This window comes from Mus caroli, unplaced genomic scaffold (assembly GCF_978045245.1).
Source record: "Mus caroli unplaced genomic scaffold, Mus_caroli_1 scaffold_11, whole genome shotgun sequence".
Lineage (NCBI taxonomy): Eukaryota > Metazoa > Chordata > Mammalia > Rodentia > Muridae > Mus > Mus caroli.
The window spans coordinates 18,888,887-18,912,632 of NW_028227266.1; the positions used below are offsets into that span (position 1 = coordinate 18,888,887).

At 50.9% G+C, this 23,746-nt stretch overlaps 2 protein-coding genes across 10 annotated transcripts; both read left to right on the forward strand.

Annotated features, from left to right (window-relative positions):
- The first annotated feature begins 1 nt into the window (after position 1).
- Ccdc159 (coiled-coil domain containing 159) lies at positions 2–9,286 on the forward strand. Of its 6 annotated transcripts, XM_021171993.3 has the most exons (13): positions 2–199; positions 1,575–1,708; positions 1,794–2,020; positions 4,125–4,158; positions 4,514–4,602; positions 4,680–4,761; positions 5,636–5,822; positions 6,369–6,436; positions 6,519–6,595; positions 6,942–7,063; positions 7,262–7,344; positions 8,359–8,457; positions 8,625–9,286. In XM_021171993.3, the coding sequence occupies exons 1-13, from the start codon at positions 189–191 to the stop codon at positions 8,627–8,629; spliced, it is 1,218 nt and encodes a 405-aa protein (XP_021027652.1). In that variant the 5' UTR covers positions 2–188; the 3' UTR covers positions 8,630–9,286. The 6 variants fall into 6 exon arrangements, with proteins under 6 accessions (XP_021027652.1, XP_085700600.1, XP_021027649.1 ...); XM_085844474.1 differs by having other exon boundaries at positions 8,303–9,286; XM_021171990.3 differs by having other exon boundaries at positions 8,359–9,286.
- Positions 9,287–9,394: 108 nt separating this feature from the next.
- Plppr2 (phospholipid phosphatase related 2) lies at positions 9,395–21,570 on the forward strand. Of its 4 annotated transcripts, none has more exons than XM_021172200.3 (10): positions 9,395–10,002; positions 11,223–11,392; positions 12,106–12,185; positions 13,428–13,616; positions 13,745–13,880; positions 16,045–16,316; positions 17,091–17,267; positions 19,653–19,775; positions 20,087–20,138; positions 20,288–21,570. In XM_021172200.3, exons 3-10 carry the CDS (start codon positions 12,120–12,122, stop codon positions 20,629–20,631), a joined length of 1,359 nt encoding a protein of 452 aa, XP_021027859.1. In that variant the 5' UTR covers positions 9,395–10,002; positions 11,223–11,392; positions 12,106–12,119; the 3' UTR covers positions 20,632–21,570. The 4 variants fall into 4 exon arrangements, with proteins under 4 accessions (XP_021027859.1, XP_085700598.1, XP_029336916.1 ...); XM_085844472.1 differs by having other exon boundaries at positions 13,503–13,616; XM_029481056.2 differs by having other exon boundaries at positions 19,653–19,759; positions 20,288–20,477.
- The last annotated feature ends 2,176 nt before the right edge of the window (positions 21,571–23,746 follow it).

Below are 23,746 nucleotides of genomic sequence, written 5' to 3' on the forward strand. Positions count from 1 at the left end.
GAAGATGCGCAGGCGCCAATGAGCTCCGCGCCTGACCGGAGTGAGCGGGCGTGGCTTATGGGAGGACCACGCCCTTCTCTGTGACTCCACCTTTGGCCTCCCCTCGTTCTCCAACGATGGTGTCCCCAGGGGATCAAAACTTCAGCGTCACAGCTGGGGACTGGCTTCGTGGTCCCTGATGGGAGAGCATGAACAGGTGGTATGCTGTAGTAGGTGGGAATGGAAGGGAATGGGGAGACTGGAAGGGTGTTAGATTGACAGAACAAGGGGTTAGGACTAATAGCAATGGTTAAGCTTCCAAGCTCTAAAAATTCTCTGTAGAAGGGGACAGCTGGAGATTCAATTGGGGTTGTAGGGAGGGCAGGCAAGGTTGGGGACCTTCTGGTGGTGACGCTCAGAAATGCGTCTTTTCTTTCCCGCTCTAGTCTTCGAGGGTATCTGTGGTCCTCAGGTGACATTCTAGAGCAAATTTTCATTTACGAGCATTGTACTAAATCTGTGTAATCAGGGCAGCCCAATATAGTATATATAATTTTTTTCCCTCCTAGATAGATTCTCACTGTGTAGCCCTGGCTGATCTGGAACTAGCTTTGTAGACTAGGCTGGCTTGGAACTCAGGGACCTCCTGAGTTCTGGGATTAAAAGGGCTGAACTGCCACATCCTGTCCTTTATGTGTTTTGTTTGTTTCAGTATTTTAAAATTTTTTTATGTGTATTAACGATTTGCTTGTATATATGTCTGGGCACTGCTTTCGAATCTAGTGCCTGTAGAGGTCAGAAGAGGGCATCAAATCCTCTGGGACTGGAGACACAGACGGTTGTGAGTCACCCTATGGGTGCGGGAATTGAACCTGGGTACTCAGGAAAAGCAGCTAAACCAACTCCCAAGCCATCTTTTTTTTTTTTTTAAAGGTTTTTGTGACAGGGTCTCTTGCCCTGACTGGACTGAGACTCACTAAGTGGACCAGGCTGGCCTCGAACTCAGAGAGATTTGCCTGCCTCTGCCTCCTGAGTGCTGGGATTAAAGGCGTGGGACTACTTTCTGTCCCCCTTATAAATATGAAGCCTTGTTATCCTTGTTGTGCACGAGACATGTCTTACGAGTGCGTGTGTCATGGCACGCATGGCAGAGGACAACTTTACGCAGTTGGTTCTCTCCTCCCACCTTTAAGCTGGTCACTGGGCATCCGTTTGGGTTTACCTCTCGTCTGACTTCCACTTCTGCCAATACTGAGGAGGCTCTGGCTGGAACATCTCTGAGGAGTCTCTTTGGGGAGACACTAAAGAGATCAGGTGTCTGGGCCTGGTTCTTAGTTGGCAGAGCACCTGCCTAGCGTGCAGCTGGGTTCCACCCCAGCACTGTGTAAACTGGATGCAGTGACACACGCCTGGCATCCTAGCCACCGGGGAGGTAGAAGATGGAGGATCAGCTGTTCAAGATCATTCTTGGTTACATAATGAGTTGGAGGCCAGCCTGGGCTACTTGAGACTGTTTCAAAACAATACATAGCTAAAACCAAAAGGATGGGGAGTTAGAGAGTGGGCTCAGAGCTCCTCCTATGCCCCCTCTGCAGTGACCCTCTTTTGGCTGGCCTATCCCGGGACTCTGACGACTGTGTTTCTCATCTCTGCTCACCTCCGTTACTCGCCATCACATCTTGGCCTGCTAAGGAGAGGAGCAAGTACTCGCCCCCTCCTGGAGAGCCTGGTAGATAGACATTTGGAGGCCTGGGAGGGACTGACAATTACAAGTGGCTTTCACTTGTCCCTGAAGGAAACCTTTGTCCCCCTAGGGCCCTCCTTAGACAAGTCTTTGGACTGTATGACCCACTGGTCCAGGGCTTTGGAGCCTGAGATCGTGAACACTGCTTCTGAACAAGCAGGGAAGTCTGGGGCCCGGGAGAAGGAGTGGGACTCAGAACCACAGCCTCATGAGGATACACCCTGTTCCAGCTCAGACGTGAACAAGGACCATTATCATGACCAGGACCTTGTGAAGAGGAACCACTGCATAGCCAAGGTTAGCCAAGGTCATCCCCACTTAGGGTATCCCCATTAACCTAAGAGTGAACTTGCTGTGTACTACTGTGGCACGTAGGGAAGGGGTGCAGGGCAGGGTCTGCACTCTGTTTCAGAACCTAGAACAGCACTGCTGAAGGGAGGGAGGGAGGGAGGGAGGGAGGGAGGGAGGGAGGGAGGGAGGGAGGGAGGGGCAGAGTACCCTGAGAGATCCTACTTGTGTGCCTTTGCTTGTTTGTCACGAGACAGTGGCTATTGTAGCCCAAGCTGACGCTGAATTTGCCCCGTAGCCAAAGCTGGATTTGAGTTCCTGTTTCTTATGCTTGCATCTCCTGAATGCTAGGATTCTAGGATGGAGGCATTATGTCTTTGTGGGTTGTTTTCTGTTTTCTGAAACAGGGTTTCTTTGTATAACCCTGGCTGTCCAGGAGCTCGCTCTGTCGACCAGGATGGTCTGGAACTCAAAGACATACCTGTCTTTGTTTTCTAAGTGCTGGGGTTAAAGGGGTGCACCACCACTGCCTGGCCTGTCTTTCATTTTTTTTTGAAGGTGTGTGTGTGTGTGTGTGTGTGTGTGTGTGTGTATGTGTGTGTGTGTATGTGTGTGTGTGTATTTGTGCATATGAGTGTAATTCCTTTAAGGCCAGAGAGGGCATTAGAACTCTAGAGCTGAAGTTCTGGTAGGTAGTTGTGAGCCCTCTGACCTGGATAATTGGATAATTGGGTCTTCTTAAAGAACATTATGCATTTTTATTAAAAAAAGAGAGAGAGAGAGAGAGAGAGAGAGAGAGAGAGAGAGAGAGAGAGAGAGAGAGAGAGAGCCGGGCATGGTGGCACACACCTTTAATCCCAGCACTCGGGAGGCAGAGACAGGCGGATTTCTGAATTCGAGGCAGGCCAGTCTGGTCTACAGAGTGAGTTCCAGGACAACCAGGGCTATACAGAGAAACCCTGTCTTGAAAAACCAAAAAAAAAAAAAAAAACAAAAAACGGCTGATTGGAAACTATGTAGACCGGAATGGTCTCAGATTCACAAAGATCCACCTGCTACTGCCTCCCAAGTGTGTGTGTGTGTATGTGTGTATGTGTGTGTGTGTGAGTGCTCTTTAGCACAAGGTGTTCATGGAGACCAGAAAGCACACTGGATCTCCTGGAGCTGGAGCTTTAAATGCTTGTGGGCCACCTAACCTGGGTGCTGGGACCAAATCTTAGGCTCCCCCAAAGACCAAAACATTGAACTGACTCTTCAGACATGAGGATGTCTGACGTTTTGTGTTTTTTTTGTTTTGGTTTGTTTGTTTGGTTAGTTGATTGGTTTTTCTTGGTTTTGTATCTATATGGTTTCTTTTTTTTTTTTTTTTTTTTGGGTTTTTTGGTTTGTTTTGTTTTTCCAGACAGGGTTTCTCTGTGTAGCCCTGGCTGTCCTGGAACACACTCTGTAGACCAGGCTGGCCTCGAACTCAGAAATCCACCTGCCTCTGCCTCCCCAGTGCTGGGATTAAAGGCATGCGCCACCACACCCGGCTTATATGGTTTCTTATTATGCGTGAGACTCATACTAGTGACTAAAAATGTGTGTCTATATGGCTGATTGTGTTTAACAGCTTGTGGCTGGGTGGTTGTGGTGCACACCTTGAATCCCAGCACTTGGAGGCAGAGGCAGGCGGATCTCTGTGAACTTGAGGCCACCCTGGTCTACACAGTGAGTTCTAGTACAGCCAGAGCTGCACAAAGAAATCCTGTCTCAAACAAACAAACAAACAACAGTTTGTGGTGTGTCAAGTAAGTGTTGATGGTGTTTGTTGTAGACATTGCTGTAGTTGATGTCTTGTACTCCGAAGGAGAAAGGTCAAACCAAGGACAGCCTGGCATCTGCTTTCCGTCAGGGTCAACCTGGAGTCCCATAGACAGAGATGAGGCACACAGTGCACTTCTGAGCATGTGCAGATGATAAGTGTGGGGGTGGGAGTCTTGGATGAATAACCCTAGACATAGTTTTGCCTGATTTGGGATAACCAGACCTCAGGAGAACCACTCCTGCCCTGCGCTCTGGGGAGGTGAAGTATCTAAGGATACATTCTCACACTCCTCTCCTCTTGCCCCAGAAGTCCCTGGAGCCCAGCTCATCCAAAGTAAAAGGTGAGTGTGAGACTGGAGGGGAAGGCATTTGGGTTTCTATCCCTGCTTAATTTTCACTTCTATATTTACTCCCTGTGTTTGAGGGTGTGTGCCATGACCTTTGAAGGTTAGAGGACAACTTACCAGGGTTGGTCCTGGGATCGAACTCAAATCATCTTGTCTTAGTGGCAAGCACCTACCCACAGAGCCACTTTGCAGGGATACTTTCCACGTTCTTCTTCTCTAGTTTGAGGCCCATGCTTATTAAATGCTTCAAGGGGTCTCCTGCTCTATGCCTGCCCCTCTGCTTCCTCTGTCTCCCCATCTCTGCCCTGATCTTACCTCAGCCATGACTCGCCCTCGCCTCTGCCCACAGTTAAGAACACCATGATAATTCCTGACTCTCAGAAGCTCTTGCGATGCGAACTGGAGTCTCTCAGGAGCCAGCTGCAGGCTCAGAGCAAGGTGAGTCCCCTCCACCCTCTGCACCCCTGTTCTCATCCTTCTCCCCACTCCAAGAGGCCTCATCCCCTGCCCCTCAGGCTTTCGAGTTCCTGAATCACTCTGTGACCATGCTGGAGAAGGAGAGCTGCCTACAGCAGATCAAGATTCAGCAGCTTGAAGGTGAGGGTGAGACAGAGGCCAAGGTCTGAGGAAGTTTGTGGTGAGTGGAAATAAATTCCAGGTCAAGGTCAAAACGGGCTTTAAAAGATGGGGTCAAAGCTAGCCTCAGGCTAGCCTCACCTTTTGAGGCTGGGCCCCAGCTGGTAGGGCACTTGCCTAGCATGAATGAAGTCCTGGGTTCCATCTTCAGCCTGGAATGAAACTGGACCAGGTGGTGTGTGCCTGTGATCCCAGCACTTGGGAGACAAAAGCAAGAGGATTATTCAAGGTTATCTAATTAGGGAGTTGAAAGTCAGCCCAGGCTAGAGATTCTGGCTGAGAAATAAAAATAAGAACAGAAGCCTCAGGCTGAGGGATGGCTTGTCAGGTAAGAGCACTGACTGCTCGTGCAGAGGACCCAGGTTCTGGTCCCAGTATCCACGTGGTAGCCACAACCCTCTATAACTTCAGTTCCAGCTAATGGACACCTTATTCTGTCCTCCATGGGTACCAGACAAAATGCCCACATAAAATAAAAATAAATAATCTTAGAAATTAAAAATGTTCTAGGGTCCAGGAGATGGCTCTGTTTTACACACACACACACACACACACACACACACACACACACACACACACACACCAGTTCTTCAGAGTTGGAGATAGGAAGAATCCTGGGCTCCCTTGCTAGCCAGTCTACTGGAATCTTCAAGCTTCAGGTTCAGTAAGAGACCCTGTGTCAAAAGATAAGGTGGAGAAGAATTACCTTCCTACCCCTCCCCCCCCCCACAGCCTGTATACCTGTGCACACACCTGCACAAACAGATGAACATGTACATACACATAGACACATACACATATAAATAAAGCCAAGAGAATCCAACTGTCTCTGCAGAAGTGCTGAGCCCCACGAGCCGCCAAGGAGAGAAGTATGGCCATAAGTGGAGCACAGAGCAGGAGCTGTATGGGGCCCTGGCTCAAGGCCTGCAAGGGTTGCAGAAGACACTGAAGGAAGGCGAGGAGCTGCAACGGGCCCGTACCACTCGCTGCCTGCAGCTGTTGGCCCGGGAGATCCGGGACAGGTGGGTGTGGGCAGGAGGGCAGCGTGGAGGTTTCAAGAAAGCAGGCCACCATTGGAGGAACTTAATTGAGCAGGGAAAGGAAGACTTGGAGGACACAACACGGGGACAGGAAAGGACACTCAGAGGAGATAGGTGGCTAGAGAGTGGGTGTTGAGCCCAAGGGACCTAGAAGGTTAGGGAGACAGCAAGCTGGAGGGGAAGTGGGCAGGGACTCAGCAGATTAGGGAGCCGAGAGGCTGGAGAGTAAAAATCAAGAGCAGAATGCAACGTTGGGAAGATCCAGGTAAGAAAGAAAAAGTAGACTGAAAAGGTGCAAGGATGGAGCTGTAGGCAGAGTCTGGGACTGGGTGGAGCCTTGGGCTGTGGACAGATTTTGAGGTTGTAAGCAGGGTCTCAGGTGGTGAATATAGCCCTGGATGCCCTGGCAGGAGCTAGGGCAGTGGGAGGAGTCTATGGCTGTTGTGCTGGGCAGATGGGGGAGTGGGAGGCTATGGAGGCCTGGGGAATAGGCCGGGAGTGTGGGTCTAGGCTCCTCTCTCCCTTCAGCAAGAAGTTCCTGTGGGAGGAACTGGAGCTGGTGCGGGAAGAGGTGACTTTCATCTATCAGAAACTCCGTGAGTTCCTGGAAGCACACAGCCTGGAAGGAATGTGGGGCTACCCTGCTTCCCCTGTTCACTGAGCCCGCTTCCCCAACAGAGGACCAGGAGGATGAGATCTCCGAGAATCTCCTGAATATCCAGAAGATGCAGAAAACTCAGGTGAAGTGCCGCAAGGTGAGTGGAAAAAGTGAGTGCCTGAGCGGACACCGGGCCAACAGGTGCTTCCTCTGGCTTCCACCACTGGACTCGATCTAGGAGGCAGAATTCAAACCCCAGCGCTGCCACTTAATGCTATGTGATTATGGCCAAATCACTTTGCCTCTCTGGGCTCGATTTGCTTCTCCATATAATGGGTATACTAGCTGTGATCCCTCCCTGATCAGAAAGTTGTGCTCACCGAGGATTCCATACTCTCAATACAGCCTGGAACTGAACTTCTACGTCATGGTTACCTTTTCCTATGGTCATCATTACTTGTGTGTCTAATCACCTGCTCTCCCCACCCCCTCCCGAACCTCAGGTTCTTACCAAGATGAAGCAGCAGGCATATGATTCATCTTCATGGCCAGAAGCCGAGGGGGTGCCCACAGAAGGCAATGGTTGCTGTAAGGATGACCTCCAGAAGGAGCTGGGTGACATATGGTGAGGCTAGCTCCTGGTGAGACCTCTGGTCCCCTAACCCTCCTCCCACCTGACTCTCTACCCACTACATCTGGAACCCAGTTGATGCCTACTTCTTCTGGGCCTCATCCCTTCCTCGGCCGCTCTCTCCCTGGCTCGATTCAGGGGTACCCTGGATGCCCCAGCATCTCTTGCCCCTGTCTCTCTGTCTACCCACAGGTCTGCTGTTCACAGTCTGCAGAGCTCCATTGACTGTCTTGCCTTGTCCATGGGCACCAGACCCAGGGCCTCCAGTCTCAGAGGTTAGGGGCCAAATGTAATGGGGGAGGTGACCCCCAGCCTCATGTATATGAGGCCACCTTTAGGGGGCCACATAGGCTGGGGTTCCAAGGCTAAATTGGATAGCTGAGAGACTGGTTGAGATTTTGAAGAAGTCAGAACCCGAGAAATTAGGGGATGGGTGAAAGAGAACTTCAAACCCAAGGCGAGTCTGGGTGTTTCGTGCACAAGCCATTTTGGGGTCACATTTAAGATCTGTGAGTTTCTTTTTTCTCTTTCTTTTTTTGAGAAATATTTTCACATAGCCCAGGTTAACTTAAACTCACTATGTAGTCAAGGATGACCTGAACTTCTGACCTCCCCTACTTCCACCTCTCCTGTTCTGGGCTTACAGATCTGTGCCACCATTCCTGGCTCTATGGGTTTTTTAAAAGATGTATTTTATTTTATGTTTGTGGGTGTTTTGCATATATCTGTGCACTGCCTGCATGCCTGGTGCCTCAGAGGCCAGAAGAAGGCATCAGACCCTTTGGAACTGGACTTACAGAGAGTTGTAAGCCACTATGTGGGTTCTGGGAATTGAACCTGTGTCCTCTGGAAGAGTAGACAGTAGTACTTTTAGCCACTGAGCCACCTCTCTGGCCCTCTATGGAATTTTTTTTTAAGGATTGATTTATTTTATGTATATGAGTACACTGTTGCTGTCTTCAGACACACCAGAGGAGGGCATCAGATCCCATTACAGGTGGTTGTGAGCTACCATGTAGCTGCTGGGAATTGAACTCAGGACTTCTGGAAGAGCAGTCAGTGCTCTTAATCACTGAGCCATCTCTTCAGCACGCTATGGCATGTTTTTAAGGGAACATTTAAAGGGTCATTGATATAATTTGGTATTACTTTGGGTCACCCAAGGGATGTGGGTGTCTGGATCATAAGTGAGTATGGTTTCACCTCAAGGGATGTGGTTTCTGTATTCCAAAGTTGCTAGCGAGTCATATTGAGGACCTGAGGACCAGGATGGCACGTCTCTCCCACAGGCCAGAAAGGACACCAGTGCAAGAGCTCTCAGTGCCCCTCCTGGGACTCCGATTCGGACTGGGAGAGACCTTTCAGCAAGAGTGGATCCTACCCTCCCGGTACAGACCCTACTCAGCCCCTCTCCATCCCTTACCATCTGGCCCACTTGTGATTCCCACAGTGTAGGCCTCGAGGCTGGCATTCTATCTGGGCATTTGGTCCCTGGCTGGCAACCCTGAGTTCTCCTGGTTCAAACCAGACCACGACCTACCTTCTCTCCCTGTAGCTTGAGCAGCTGGGACTGCTTGCCCTGAAGATTCCTCCAGAGAGAAAATAAACTAGCTGAGACCTTCCTCCACCCTGGACTTTTGCACCTGCTGGTTCAAGAGTCTGGGGTCCTCCCCATGCCAGCCCCAGATAACTCTGTTATCTCAAAGGATGCAGAGACTGGCATGACAGTGAGACAAGACTTAAGGTGTATTAGTTGGGCATGTGATCCAAGGAGGTAGGAGGAAGTAGGCATATCACTTTAAAGTTAACACAGCAAGTATGAGACCAGCCTGAGCCACAGGTGACCTTGTCTCAAAAACAAAGAAATGAGCCAAACAAATGGCTCACTGGGCAAAGGCACTGGCCACCAAATCTGAAGACCTGAGTTTCATCCCAGGGACACTCATAAAGGTAGAGAACTGACTCATGAAAGTTGTCCTCCAATCTATAAATGCACACGGGCACACACCTTGATAAATAAATGTAATTAAAAAAAATTTTTTTTAAAAGACAGGGTTTCTCTAGCCTTGGCTGTCCTGGAACTCTCTCTGTAGACCAGACTGGCATGGAATTTATAGAGATTCATCTGCCTCTGCCTCCCGAGTGCTGGGATTATAGGCATGTGGCCACTACTGCCCAGCAAATAAATGCAATTTAAAAAATTTTAAAAACACAAAATCAGGACAACGCTTGCCTAGCATGCAGGAAACTTTGCGTTCCAATCCCATCATCCAAACCAGATGTGATGGAACAGGTCTGAAGAAGTTCCAGCACTCAAGGAGATGGAGGCAGGAAGATCCAATGTTCAAGGCTAGTCTTGGCTACAAAGAAAACTGGAGACCAGTTTGAGCTGCCTGAGACCCTTGTGTTTGTCTCAAACACAAAAATGGATCTGGGATGCCATGCGGAGAGGCGTACCAGAGGGTGTTCTTTGAAGAGGCTGAGCTCCTCTACCTTTTCTACCTAGCTAGTCCTTACTCTATCTCCATTCTTTTCCCTTCTAATCTCTGCTTCACGTCCTGCACCGCCTCATTGAGTCATGCAAATGAGCGTTTATAGCCCCGCCCCGACATGCTCACAACTCCCTGCCCATCTGTGTTATGCAAATTAAGGGCCCAATGGCCCCGCCTGCCTGGCTAACAAGAGGTTTGGGCCCACTCCACACTGGGTTATGCAAATGTGCTCGTGCTCCCGCCCCACTGGGTTATGCAAATAAGGCACCCTGTGGCCCCGCCCCTACCTCGACCAAGGAGTCTGCGCGGAGCGGCAAGTCCGGCGGTCCAGACTTCATCTCGGTGTCCGCCTGCCTGACCAGCGATCTGTCTGACTGTTCTGCGGCGCCGGGACCGTGTAGAGGGAGCGAGGGTTCAGGCGGCGGCGGCGGCCTAGACAGGGTGAGGGAGAAGCGTGGGCGCCCCCTCTTTTTAGCCCGGGGAGCTGCCCAGCCTGGACACGCAGGTCCAGACCATGGACATGGGTCCTTCTGATCCTTTCCCTGTGTTTCCATTGCGGCGAGGGGGGGGGGGGCGAGGGCGATAGGGGGAGGGGAGGCGGCGATCTAGGGCTTTAGATGGGGTTGGGGGAGGGGAGCCTGGAGAAGGGGACCCCCCCACCCGAGGGGGGGAACCTCAAGAGCCAGGCCACAGTGCTGCGAGGGTGGCTGTGGGTGAATGATGGTGTAGTTGCCCCGTGTTGGTGTGTGGTTGTGTAACTGGTTGTGTGGCTGTCTGGCTGTGATGGGTTCGGGTGTGTCCACTGATTGTGTGTGTGTGTGTGTGTGTGTGTGAGAGAGAGAGAGAGAGAGAGAGAGAGAGAGAGAGAGAGAGAGAGAGAGAGAGAGAGAGAGAAAGAGAGGAGAGAGAATATGCACTGGTGTGTGTTGGTGTCTAGTTGTGTGATCTGTCATTTTTTAGTTACTGTTGTATTCCTTCTGATGTTGTGTGTCTGTTTTGCAATCTGGCAGGTGTCTGCCCTTACCTGCCTTTTGTGTGTGCTGCAAGTCCCTGTCACACATATCCCATATATCCCTACCTGACCATGTGGCTGAGACTGTGGGTGGCACACTGTCTCTGCTATGACTGTGGAGAGGGTGTTCATGTGTGTGATTGTCATTGAGCGCCTTGTAACTGGGGGTGTGACTCTGTGACCCATTCTGTGACTCTTATTGTGTGGAGTGACTCTGCTGTGATTCTAAGTGGTTAGCAACCTTGAGTCTATGGTGGTGACTGTATCAGGACAGGGATTTGTGGGGGCTGGGCTGTCTTTCTGTGTGTCTCTCTGACTGTCTTTGAGGGGGTATGTTCCATCCGTGTGGGTGTCTATGACAGGCCATATGCAAACTGTGTGTGTGTGTGTGTGTGTGTGTGTTTAGGGGTAAGGGGGATTTGTGTGAATGAGCAAATCTGGTTTGCTCAGCATGAGACAGGCACCCCACACAGTGTGCTTGGCTCTTGCTGTGGAATGGGTGGATGTCATGTTCTGAGATGTCCCTGTGTGTAGTGTTTGGGATGGAGGCCACGCCTGGGTTATATCTTGTGTGTGAGTGCCCATATGGGTGACTCCGCACACCTGGAATCTGGTGACCCTCTCTCCAATATGTCATTCTGTGGAGTAGGCCTCAATGGAGCCCTGGATGCACAGTACCCACCCTCACCTGCCTGGGCCTCAGTTTCCACATCCGTGCAATGGAGATGAATGTTCTTGCCTTGCTGGCCTCACGGAGTGGCTGTGAGTTGGTAGCAGTGGAGGTGGATGCCTGGAAGAAGCCCTAGGGCGCTTTCACGGGTGAGACCAGGTGTCAGTAGGTATAGGCTGGCTTGACTGTATTGGCTACTGATGCCTTGGGAATTGAAGTTAGATGTAGGGGGGTTGGTGAGAGGAGACTGAAGAGGCAGCTGGCCTGGGAGGATGGGGGGTGTTCGAGGCAGCTGGGAGAGAGGGAGTACCGGGCTATCAGCCCACACCAGATCCCACAGCCCATAGGGACAGGGGAGGGAAATATGGAGGCCATGGTGGAAGAGACTTGGAGAAGGGAGAGGGCAAGAGGCATGGGATCTCCTGGGCAAAGAAGATGAAGTTCCCTAAAATATGACAAAGGTGGGTACCAAGGAGAGAGGCACCTTTCTCTAAAGGCTGGTTAGAGGTTCCCATAAAAGGCATGGGGTCTGTAGAATTTCTTTAATTGAAGATGTCACTATAGAATCTTTTGAGAGAACCAACCTCTGCAGGTTGCTGTCTGACCTCCACATGAACTGTGTGACACACATGCACAGACTCAACAAATAATAAATGTAACAAAGAAAGAAAGAAAGAAAGAGCCTTAGCTCTCTAGTCGGCCTCAAAGCCTTGGTGTAAGAAGAGGCAGGGATCTCCAGTGACCAGGAGCAGGGCCAGCAAGGTGGGAGCTGATCGCAGAGTACAGCCAGGTTAAAGAGCAGACCCGAAGCCTCACTTTCTCAGTGATGCGCCCCCAAGTTCCCACGCCTCTCCCTCCACAGGCCCCAGCTTCGCCATGGCTGGAGGGAGACCTCACCTGAAGCGGAGTTTCTCTATCATCCCTTGTTTCGTCTTTGTGGAGGTGAGAACCTCAGAGCCACTCTGAGAAAGGGCTCTGTCCTTCTGTCCCTCAGTCCCTGCCCAGCCTGTCTCCCTGCTCCTGGCCCACACTCATCTCCCCACCTTCCTGGCTCCAGCCAGTCCTACCTCTGGCTCTGACCTCTTACACCCCATTACCTCAGCACCTCTGCTGCTGCCCCCTCTCTCTTGAGGTGTGGTGCAGGACTGGAACCAGAAGCATTCCTCTCTGGATTCTGGCCCTATTTTTCCCTAACCCATCACACTTCGGGACTTTGCATGCCTGAGCCTCAATTTCTTCATCTCTAAAATGTGCGTAATTAACAGGGCATGGTGGCACATATATGTATAACCTCAGCTGAAGGAGAAAGATTTTAGGGAAGTCAGGGCCAGAGACTGTCTCAAAAAAAAAAAGATAAAGACAGAAAGAGAGAGAGAAGAATGCAATGCACAGCCATTGTACTGCATACTTGTAATCCTGACATTCAAGAGAAGGAGGCAGAGGCCAGAGAATGTCTGCAATTTCAAAGCCAGTCCATATACATGGTCAGGCCAGCTAGGACTGTGAATGAGATCCTGTCTCAAAGCAAACTAGCCAGGGTGGTCACACATACCTTTAATCACAGCACTTGGGAGGCAAAGGCATGTGTATTCTGGTGAACTCGAGGCCAGCCTGGTCTACATAGTGAGTTCCAGGCCAGCCAGGGAAACCTTGTTCCAAATAAAACAAAAAAGTTTATCTTAGGCCAGCCTGAGATACATAATGAGATCGTGTAAAAATAATAAGCAAATAAATAGGTAAATAAAACATGGGATTGAGAATGTGGGTCAGTGACCAGAGATTTGCCTAGCCCATGAAGCCCTGGGTTCTATCTCCAGCACTGAATAAACAAAGTGCACTGACCTACAGCTATAACCCCAGCACTAGGGAGGTGGAGGGAGGTGGAGGCAGGAGGATCAGGAGGCAGGTCCAATTCCATAGTGAATTTTAAGCTATCCCGGACTACAGGGAACCTTGTCTCAAAAACAAAACAAAAACCCATTAGAAACAAGATAACGGCACCACTGCTACAGTTGAAGCCTAACATGTATGAACTCCTTCATTCTCTGCTGTGGTTTCAATATTCATCTTCCACTTTCTCTCTCCCTCCATCTCTCTCCGTTTCCTTGTTTCTGTCTCTGACCTCACAGCCTCTGACCTCTTCCTGTCTCTTTTTGCTTCTCTCTGGCCCCTGACTGGCTGCAGTCTGTGTTGCTAGGCATCGTGGTCCTTCTTGCATACCGCCTGGAGTTCACGGACACCTTCCCTGTGCACACCCAGGGCTTCTTCTGCTATGACAGCGCTTATGCCAAGCCGTATCCCGGGCCTGAGGCTGCCAGCCGAGCGCCCCCTGCCCTCATCTATGCCTTGGTCACTGCTGGGCCCACCCTCACGGTGAGATGGTGTGGGTCACCAGGTTGAATGCCAGAGTAGAACCTCCCAGAATACAGGAAGGCTGGGTTGGAGTTGGTGGAGCCCTGGCCTTGAAGGCCAGGAAGACCCCATCTTGGTCTTGTTCACAGATCCTGCTGGGGGAGCTGGCCCGTGCCTTCTTCCCTGCGCCACCCTCTGCCAGTCCTGTCAGTGGGGAAAGCACCATTGTGTCCGGGGCCTGCTGCCGCTTCAGTCCCCCACTGCGGAGGCTGGTCCGTTTCCTGGGTGAGAAATGCAGCCTGGGGTCAGTCCAATGGTATTGGGGAGGGAGGTGAGTTCAGGGACAGAGGAAATGGGCCATTTCCACCTTAAAAAGAATCTCAGGCCAGTGGATCAAGATGGCTCAATGGGTAAAGGTGCTTGCCACCAAGCCTTCCTGGCCTGAGTTGGATTATCCAGACTCACATGGTCGAAGGAGAGAAGCAGTTTTTGAGCTGCCCTCTGACTACACTCAAGATATGGTGCACACCCACATACATACATGCATGCACACACATAAATAGACACAGGCATGCACATGCACACACACATACACTTAGATACAAACACACATAGATGCATTCACAGACATAGATACATTCATGCACACATATATATACACATAGACACACACACACATACACGTGAATAAAAGAAAATCTTTTTTAAAAGCCAGAGGTGACACACATCTGTTGTCCCAGAGATGGGAAGATGGGAGGTGGAGACAGGTGGGTTCATGGAAGCTTTGGACCACCCAGTCTGGCCTACTTGGCAAAATTTCAGGCCTGTGAGAGGATCTGTCTCAAACCAAATGTGAAGGTGTGGGAGGAATGATAACTGAAATTGTCCTCTTACCTCCACAACATGCATGTGCGCTTACACACAAGACTTCTGGCCTGCGTGGTGGTGCATATCTGTAAGCCCAGGACTTGGAAGGCTGTGGTAGGGAGATCTCAAGTTTGGAAGCTAGCCTGGGCTAGAAGTAAGTCAGTATCAAAAACAAAACAAAACAAAACAAAAAACGGTGTGGGTTGTCACATTTCTATAAACTCAACATTCAAAAGTTCTGGACAGGAGCTGAGAGATGGCTTTTCAGTTTTGCCAAGGACCCAGTTCAGGTCCCAGCACCCACATCAGGCAGCCCACAGCTGGCCATTAGTTCCATGGGATGTGACTCACTCTGGTCTCCATGGCCATTTGTGCCCATGTAGTGCACATAAACCCACAGAAGCACACATACATACATATAAAAATAACAAGTAAATCAATTTTGGTTTTGTTTTTGTTTTTCTAGACAGGGTTTCTCTGTATAGCCCTGGCTGTCCTGGAGCTCACTCTGTAGACCAGGCTGGCCTCAAACTCAGAAATCTGCCTGCCTCTGCCTCCCGAGTGCTGGAATTCAATTTTAGTAAATCAATTTTTAAAAGTTCAAGCTAGGTTGAAAATTCTTAGGTGTGTATGAATGTGAGTGAGTGTGTGTGTATGTATGTGTATATATATATATATATATATATATATATATATATATATATATCAAGCTTAAGGCCAGTTAGGGCTACACAGCTAGACTCTGCCTGGAGGAGAGGGGGGTTGGGGGCATGATTGTCAGAGGGTTCCAAGGGTGAGGTTCAATCCCTAGGATTTATATGCTAGAAGGACAGACATATAGGTCTGACACAAGTTGTCCTCTGACCTCCACACACATAAGCACACACAAACAAATAAACATAATTCTTAAACACTGTAAGAGGAAGAAAAGGGGAAGGAGAGGGGAATCCCAGAAACTCCAATAAGGTCTTTCTAGGAGGTCCGGAACTCATGATGCACTGGTGCTAAGGGGTCCCAGAGTGGCTGCAATAGTGTCAGGGAGAGCCTGCCCGTGACACAGAATATGTCTTAGAGACAGACTATAGATATATACTATAATGGGGGGGGGGGGCTGTGGTAGCACCAAAGGTAAGGGGACTTCAGCCGAGACATAATAGGGCTCCAGATTGGCTTGAGTGGCCATCCCAGCAAGACAGTTGAGACCAGCAACTGATCTAAAGGAGTGTGGTGCCAGGCCAGACAAGGTTGAGTTAGATTTCCATGACCTTTGTGGTAGAAGAACTAAATACCTCAGGTTGTCTGTCCTCTGACTTCCACACAAATAGATATACCCCAAATAAATGTAAACCCCCCCCCCCAGGATTTCTCTGTGTCGCCCTGGCTGTCCTGGAACTCTTTGTAGACCAGATAGGTCGCTCAGAGATCCCGCCTGCCTCTGCCTCCCGAGTGCCACCATCACCCTGTGTTTAAAAAAAAAAAAAAAAAAAATTAAAGAGACAGACAAGGGGCTTAATGGAACCGTGTGGGACACTCTGGAGGAGTCCAGTGGAAGGGACATGACCTCTCTCCTCCCCATCGCCAGGGGTGTACTCTTTTGGCCTCTTCACCACGACCATTTTTGCAAATGCGGGACAAGTGGTGACCGGTAACCCCACACCTCACTTCCTGTCGGTGTGTCGCCCCAACTACACGGCCCTGGGCTGCCCACCACCGTCTCCTGACCGGCCAGGGCCTGACCGCTTCGTCACGGACCAGAGCGCCTGTGCAGGCAGTCCCAGCTTGGTGGCCGCCGCACGCCGCGCCTTTCCCTGCAAGGATGCGGCCCTGTGCGCCTACGCTGTCACCTATACTGCGGTGAGGCCCTGGGGGAGCTGCCAGGGGTCTGGAAGTGGGGGCACCTTGACCTGGGGGAAGTCGGGGAAGGAGGTCATGCCCGCTGAGATGGAGCCTTAAGGTTGAGGCCACACCCTCGTGGTGCATCTCAGCCTTGGCTCCCTCACTACTCCCCTATCGTCTTGGACTGTGACTTTTGGGATTCCGCCCCTTGGAGTTGCTAAGAAGTTGCAGGCCCTGGACCTTGGCTAGGAGACTAAGCCTATGGGTTTTGACTCCGCCTCCTAGAGTCCTCGCCCCTCCCCTTTGTCGCGCCTCTGATCTTTAAGCCTTATTAATTGGGTTCCGGGCCTTTCTCTATTCCCGCGCTTTGCTGCCTTTTTCTTCCCTTTTCTGGCCTCTGGAATGACTGATGCCACCAGTCTGCCCGCCCCAGACAACTTCTATGGCCCCATGAGGTTCCGAGGCCGCTTCTGAGCTCCCGGACCTGCCTCTTTGGCGCTAATTGGACTCCCGGGTTCTGTGTTCATGCTTTAATGCAGCAAGCACCTTTCCTTGTCTCGGGGAAGCATGTTCCAAAGGTTTCTGATCCCGTCCCTTTTGGCGCTCTGGCCACACTACCTGCATGAGGATCCACTGACACCCCAATTCCAGGCACCCCTTCTCTCTCTGCTTCTCTTCTCCACCTCTGCGGGGCTCTGCCCCTTTCCCGGAGGCCACCCTGACTCTTTTGAGCCTCCCATGCTCTGGCCCGAAAGGCACAGATTAATCCTTTGATCCGTTTGTGTCTCACAGATGTACGTGACCCTAGTGTTCCGCGTGAAGGGCTCTCGCCTGGTGAAACCTTCCCTCTGCCTGGCCCTGCTGTGCCCCGCCTTCCTGGTGGGCGTGGTCCGTGTGGCCGAGTATCGCAACCATTGGTCGGACGTGCTGGCTGGCTTTTTGACGGGAGCAGCCATCGCCACCTTTTTGGTAAGTCCCCTTCCCACCAGTCTCTGAATGGAAGACCTCTCCTCAGGCCCCTGACACAAGAGGCAGAGTTGCTCAACGATGCTGAAAGGAACAAATGCTTCATGACCTGGGGAGGGCAGTTGTCCTTTACTTCGGCCCTGACTGCTTGCTTGTTCTCATCTGTTAAATGGGTTGACAGCGTCATACCACGAAGAGCAAAATTTAAAGGGATGCCACAACACTAAGCAACTGAGGAAAATGCTATTTTACGGGGAAAGATGGCTCAGTTGGTAAAGTGCTTACTTTTCAAACAAGGATTTGAGTTCAGATCGCTAGCACCCATACGAAAACAGAAGTGGTGTGCTTGCTGTCACCAGGAAGGCAGAGGCAGGATGGTTCCTGGGGTTCACTGACTGGCCAGTCTACATTAATCTAGGAGCTCCAGGCCAGTGAGAGGCTCCGTCTCAACAAGCAAGGTGGACCACTCCTGAGGAGTGATAACAGAGGTTGACCCCACCTTCACACATACCAACCTATGACCTCCACAAACACATGGACACACCTGCATGTGTGCACTCTTGGTTGCAGACACACTCACATGCACCTGTACATACACAAACATCCATATCACCCATACATTTAAAAATATATATAGTTGGGTGGTGGTGGCGCCTACCTTTAATCCCAGCACTGGGGAGGCAGAGGCAGGCAGATTTCTGAGTTCAAGACCAGCCTGGTCTGCAGAGTGAGTTCCAGGACAGCCAGGACTATACAGAGAAACCCTGTCTCAAAAAACCAATGTGTGTGTGTGTGTGTGTGTATTAAAATTTTATTTAGTTTTCATTTTGTTTGTTTGTGTGTGCGTCTGCGGGCATGCAAGTGTGTGTGCGAGCATCATGTGTGAGTGTGAATATGAGCTTGTGCGTTTGTGTGTGTATATGGGTGTGGGTGTGTCTGGTACCTGAAGAGGCCAGAAGAATATACTAGAACTGGAGTTACAGATGGTTGTGAGGTGCCATGAGAGTGCAGGAAACAGAACCCAGGACCTTTTGCAAGAGCAGTCAGTGCTCTTAACCACTGAGCCACCTTCCGAGACCCCTAAATATATATTTTAAAGTATCTTTTGGCCAGTGATGGTGGCACACCCCTTCAATCCCAGAACTTGGGTAGTAAAGGAAGGCAGATCTCTTGAGTTTGAGGCGCCATCTTGGTCTGTAGGGTCTCACTATGCAGGCCTGACTGGCTTGGAATGCAGATGTGTAGAGCAGCTAGCCTTGAACTCATAGAGACCTGTCTGCTTTTGCCTTCTAAGTACAGGGTGCCTTTTAAGTACGGGGACTAAAGTTGTGCACCACCGCTCCTGGCAAGACTGGGTTTTTTTTGAGATGGGCTCTCGTGAAGCTCAGGCTGCCCTTGAACTAGCCATCCAGCCAAGCATAGCTTTGTTCTGCTGATCCTCCTGCCTCAGCTCCCTAGTGCTGAGATTAGCTATGTCCCATCAATGCCCTGTTTTTGTGGTGATGCAGATGGATGGGACCCAGGGCTTCATGAATGCTAGGTAAGCATTCTATGGAGTGAGCCATAACTTAGCCCCTCATAGAAGAACATTTGGGAAAAAGTCGGTGAGAAAGCTCAGCTGGTGAAGGCATTGCCACCTGAGCCTAGATCCCATGCTGGATCTCAGCTGGTAAAAAGAGCTGACTAAGAGCAAAAGGTGTTCATTTGACCCCCACAAATGCAGTGCATTGTAGGTAACCTTCCCACACAGTGGGTAGTGATAATAAAATATAATAATATTTTTGAGATATCCAATTGAATATAATTGATATTCAGGGCTGGAGAGATGGCTCGGCACTGGTGCTCTTGAAGAGGACCTGGGTTCAATTCTCAGCACCTTCATGGCAGCTCACGACTGTCTGTAACCCCAGGGGGATCTAATGCCCTCTTCTGGCCTTCTTGGCCACCAGGCACTCAGGTAGTGCACGGACACACATGCAAAAACACTTATAGACAGAAAATAAAAATTAGTCTCAAAAATGTTTTAAAAATTCAATATCCAGATCAAAGAATTGCAGTATTCCAAATGTCAAACTAAGTGCAGCTGGGTGTTGTGGTGCACGCCTCTAATCCCAGCACTCTGGGGAAGGTACAAATGGATCTTTTGCATTCAAGGCAGGCCAGGCCTACACAGGGAGTCCAGGTGAGCCACAGAGAGAGACCCTGTCTCAAAAACAAAACAAAACAAAACACAACCCAAAAACATCAATAAGTAAACAGTAAAATTGTCAAGAAAGGTTGTGTCTGGATATTCAAGCCTCAGTTTCTATCTGAAAAATGGAGAGGGTGTTTTCATAGTTTTGTGTTGTTGGTTTCGGGCCTCAACCTGCTCCTGTCTATCTGGCCTAGGTCACCTGTGTTGTGCACAATTTCCAGAGCCGACCCCACTCTGGTCGAAGGCTCTCCCCCTGGGAGGACCTGAGCCAGGCCCCCACCATGGACAGCCCCCTCGAAAAGTTAAGTGTGGCTCAGGTAAGGGGGCCCGGGAGTTGCTCCGTGCTGGAGAGGGTGGTGGGTGGAGGAGGCCCATGGAGGTAGGAAGTCAAGTGAGAGGTGTCATGCGGGGTAGAGGAGCCACCCAGCCCTGGGGATGAAGTCCTAGGAAGAAAGCAACCTTACAGCATGGAAGGCTACACTCCTCTCTTCCTCTCAAATTTACATCATTGATCTGGAGATCAATGATGCGTTTCCCATGGGGGCGTCTGACGGATCAGCCATTTTTGACTGTGAGTTGTGGGCTCCTGGGATCCTCTAGCCCCGCCCCTCTTATTTTTTTGTCCCAGGAACCCGAGACCTGCAGGCCGCATTCGACACCGGCACGGCTCACCCCATCCAGTAAGTGTTGGGGAAGTGTGTGTGTGTTAGGGGTTAAGGGTGGGGAGTAAACAGGGTAGACAGAGGTCTCATCTGGCCTGGGCTTCTGTGCCACCCTCCCGGGTTTGCTAACCTCTCGATCTCCGATTGTCACCGATTGTCACCTCTAGAGCCGCAGAACTGTGCCCGCCGTGGCCACCTGATTCCCAGCTGTGTGTCCTCCAGGGCGCCAGCAATGTGCTCCTCGCCCCGTGTGCCCCGCCCTCGACTGAGGTCTGAGCCAACACCCCTGCCTCTGCCGCTGCCTCTTCCTGCACCGACTCCCAGTCAGGGTCCCTCGCCTTCCTCCCCTGGACCCGGGGGCCCAGGTGGGGGAGGTGGGCGGGGCCGGAAGCTGCTGCTGCCCACGCCCCTGCTAAGGGATCTGTACACCCTCAGTGGACTCCATCCCTCCCCTTTCCACCGCGACAACTTCAGCCCTTATCTGTTTGCCAGCCGCGACCACCTGCTGTGAGATCCACCACCTAGAATCTACCCAGTGACCCGTTTCCCCCCTGCCACGCGTGCGTGTGGCATGTGAGTGCTAAAGGCCCCTGCCCTCCAAACCAGCCAGGCCCAGCGACAGAAGATGGCTGGAAGGGACGCTTCAAGGCAGGGAATCTCTTGGCTGCTCTTTGGCCTTTTGGGATATCTGGGTAGGCAAAAGTAACCAGATGGGCTCATGTCCCCAGGATTTCCCTTTTAACGGCTGATGCTTGACCCAAGTGGCCATTGCCTAGCCAGTGAGAGCTCTGAGTTATCAGAATTCAACCCAAAAGTTTACAAAAGTTTATGGGAACCTCTCACTTCTTAGCTTCCTCAAGCAGGAGGGTGCTACTCTGGCCGGTGTTCAAGTGTCTAAACAGCCAATAAGAGCCCTTGGCGTTCAGAATTGCAGAGAGTGGGTGGGAATGATTCCAGTCAATGGGGGACCGCCCGTGTCAAAGCCAAGTCAAAGCCAAGGAGGGCTATCCAGACTCTCCACGGGAACACGGAGTCCAGCTGGAGGGGGGGGCAGGCTCCCCCACAGCAGGGTCCTGCGGCACCCCTTCCCTTCTAGACCTTCTCCCAGGTGCACCATCTCACACCCTCCAACTCCCTACTTAAGTAGGGCTTGCCCCAGTTCACAGGTTTTAGAATTCTGGACGCTGTCTCCCTTGGCTGTGCCTAGGGCACCCCCCAAAAAAACCTATTATTAGGGCTGTGGAAAAAGACTTTATTTTCTCGGGACCCACCCTTCTTCTTCACACTGCCCCCATGCCTCAGTCTCATGCAGTTGTGCCATCTTGGGGGGCATGGGTGGAGCAGAAGGGGTTCCCCTACCCTGAATAGCCAAAGGCAGTGGGCAGATGAGACACTGTCCCCCTTTCCTGCCCTCCTCCTCATCTTTAATAAAGACCTGTTTGTAACAGAAGTTTGGCCTTCTGCCTGCCTCCCCCAAGTTCCAGGAGACAGATGAAGCCATAGCTCTGGCTCTAGACGGCAGTGAATGTAAGTGTGGGTGGGCTGTCACCTGTATCTAAGGACAACTGTGGAGAGGCAGTGAGGTCCTCAGCGTCTCATAAACTGGGTGTAGTGAGTGACTCATGGCTATAGACTGAGTGCCACGTGGAGGCAGTGGGGGGGGGGATCTGTGCGTTCCTGAGACCCTGCTACCCACCTTCCACAAAAGCCTCAGAGCTGAAACTCTGCCGAGCTGGAGAGTCTAGCTTCAATTATTTAGGTAAGGGCTTGAGATTTCTATTTGTTTGATTAGGAGAAGGGTCTCATGTAACCCATGACCATATGCCCACGGCTCCCTGAGTGCTGGGATTACAGATATACACCCAATACCTGGGCTTAAGATCTCTGGAGGGGTGTAAGATGATGTAAGAGGTGAGGGATGGGAACCAGGAACATGGCTCAGCAGGTGAACACACTTTTCTCAGAGTCTGACAACTTGAGTTCCAGCCCTAGATCCCAGGGTGAGAGGAAGGGACAGACTACAGGAACTGCATCTGTACACTGAGGCAATGCTCCCTGTCTCTCTCCCTATGATGATGGTGGTGGTAATGGTGACAATTTTTTAAAGAGGGGCTGGAGACGTGGCTGAGCAAGGTTCTGTTCTAGCACTCATGTAGGATGTCTCAAGGAATCTGATGCTCTCCTCTGCCCTCTTGGGCACCTACACTCACATGGCATGCACACACAAAAGAAAAATTAAATGTTTCTAAGTTAAAAAAAAATGGGGGGGGGGAGGCTGAAGAGACGGCTCACTGTGTGAAGGCACTTGCTGCCAAACCTGAGCTTGTTGTCCCAGAACCACTGGGCAGGAAGAGAGAACCAAGGCATGCGAGTAGAATCACTTCCCATGCACTAAGCAGATAAAGGTAATGAAACATTCTGAGTGGGAGGTGCACATGCCCGATCTCAGGACTTGGGGGGTGGAGGAGAAAGACGACGACTAGTTCACCATTGTCCTTGGCTAAATGGAGAGTTAGAAGCTAGCCTGGGCTACATACCAGGAAAGGAGAAAGTGTGTGTGCAAGAGTTCTGAAATGGAAACAGCTTTTCTGAAAATCCACTGAAAAGAAAACAGCATTGGTGAGAAGAGAGGGAAGAAAAAGTCACAAGGATATCTGGAAGGTGTGTGTGTACGTGTGTGGCAGTAAGAATCCCTGGTACACAAGACAGCGAGTGCAAACATCCTGAGGTTTGGGCCCCATGCCTGATGTCTCCAGGAAAGAACTAGGATCTTCGTGTGGCTGGGACTCCAGTGAATGACACAGCAAGCAGAGAACGAGGAGGTGGTACGGGAGGTGGAGGGACTGGTCACTGGCCACGGGGAGATCAACCATGAGAAGGGTCACTTGATTATAGAGCTTCTATCTTACCCGAACAGGGCTGCTTGCAAAGGTTATACACCTCATATTTGTGAGGCCTGCGGGCCTTAAAACTTGCTGGCCGGTCAGGGAGGGAATCACAGTTTCAGGACCATGGACAGCACTCAGACGCCTCTGTCCTTGGTGCTGACTCTGCGGGAGGGCAACGGAAGGTCTTAAAGTCCTGAAGGAGAACTGATCTGCTGAGGATTGCAGCATAGTCTTGTTTAGATGCACATCATGAGTGGATAACCTCAGGTAGATGGTACAAATTAACTCCCAAATCTCTCCAGGGCTGGGAGTTGAGGTCAGTGGTAGAGCATTTGTCTATATTTTATCCTCCATACAAGATAATGCTTGTGGCTGGGCGTGATGTTTCATGCTTGTAACCCAAGCACCTGGGAGATGAAAGCAGTGGGATTCGAAACTGAAGGTTGTTCTCGGCGATACAGTGAGCTGGAGGCCAACCTGGAGGTGCCTGAGATACAAAGACAAAACTGGGCAGGGCAGAGAGCTCAGCAGCTATGGATGCGTGTTGCAAAGCCTGTTGACCCAGGGAAAGGTAGAAGGAGAGAACCAGATAGGCAAAATTGTTCTCTGACCTCAATATGCTTGCTGTGGAAGAGCTCCCCAATCATGTGCACATGCACACAGACACACCAGATACACAGACATGCACAGAGACACACACACACACACACATGAACAGACATATACACAGAGACAGAC

Coding starts and splice junctions, on each gene's coding strand:
- Ccdc159 (XM_021171990.3), top strand. Junction 1,709..1,793: donor GCCCCCTCCTGGAGAGCCTG/GTAGATAGACAT, acceptor TTGTCCCCCTAG/GGCCCTCCTTAGACAAGTCT. Junction 4,159..4,513: donor CAGCTCATCCAAAGTAAAAG/GTGAGTGTGAGA, acceptor CTCTGCCCACAG/TTAAGAACACCATGATAATT.
- Plppr2 (XM_021172200.3), top strand. CDS start 12,120: ATGGCTGGAGGGAGACCTCACCTGAAGCGGAGTTTCTCTATCATCCCT. Junction 19,776..20,086: donor AAAAGTTAAGTGTGGCTCAG/GTAAGGGGGCCC, acceptor TTTTTGTCCCAG/GAACCCGAGACCTGCAGGCC. Junction 20,139..20,287: donor GGCACGGCTCACCCCATCCA/GTAAGTGTTGGG, acceptor TGTCACCTCTAG/AGCCGCAGAACTGTGCCCGC.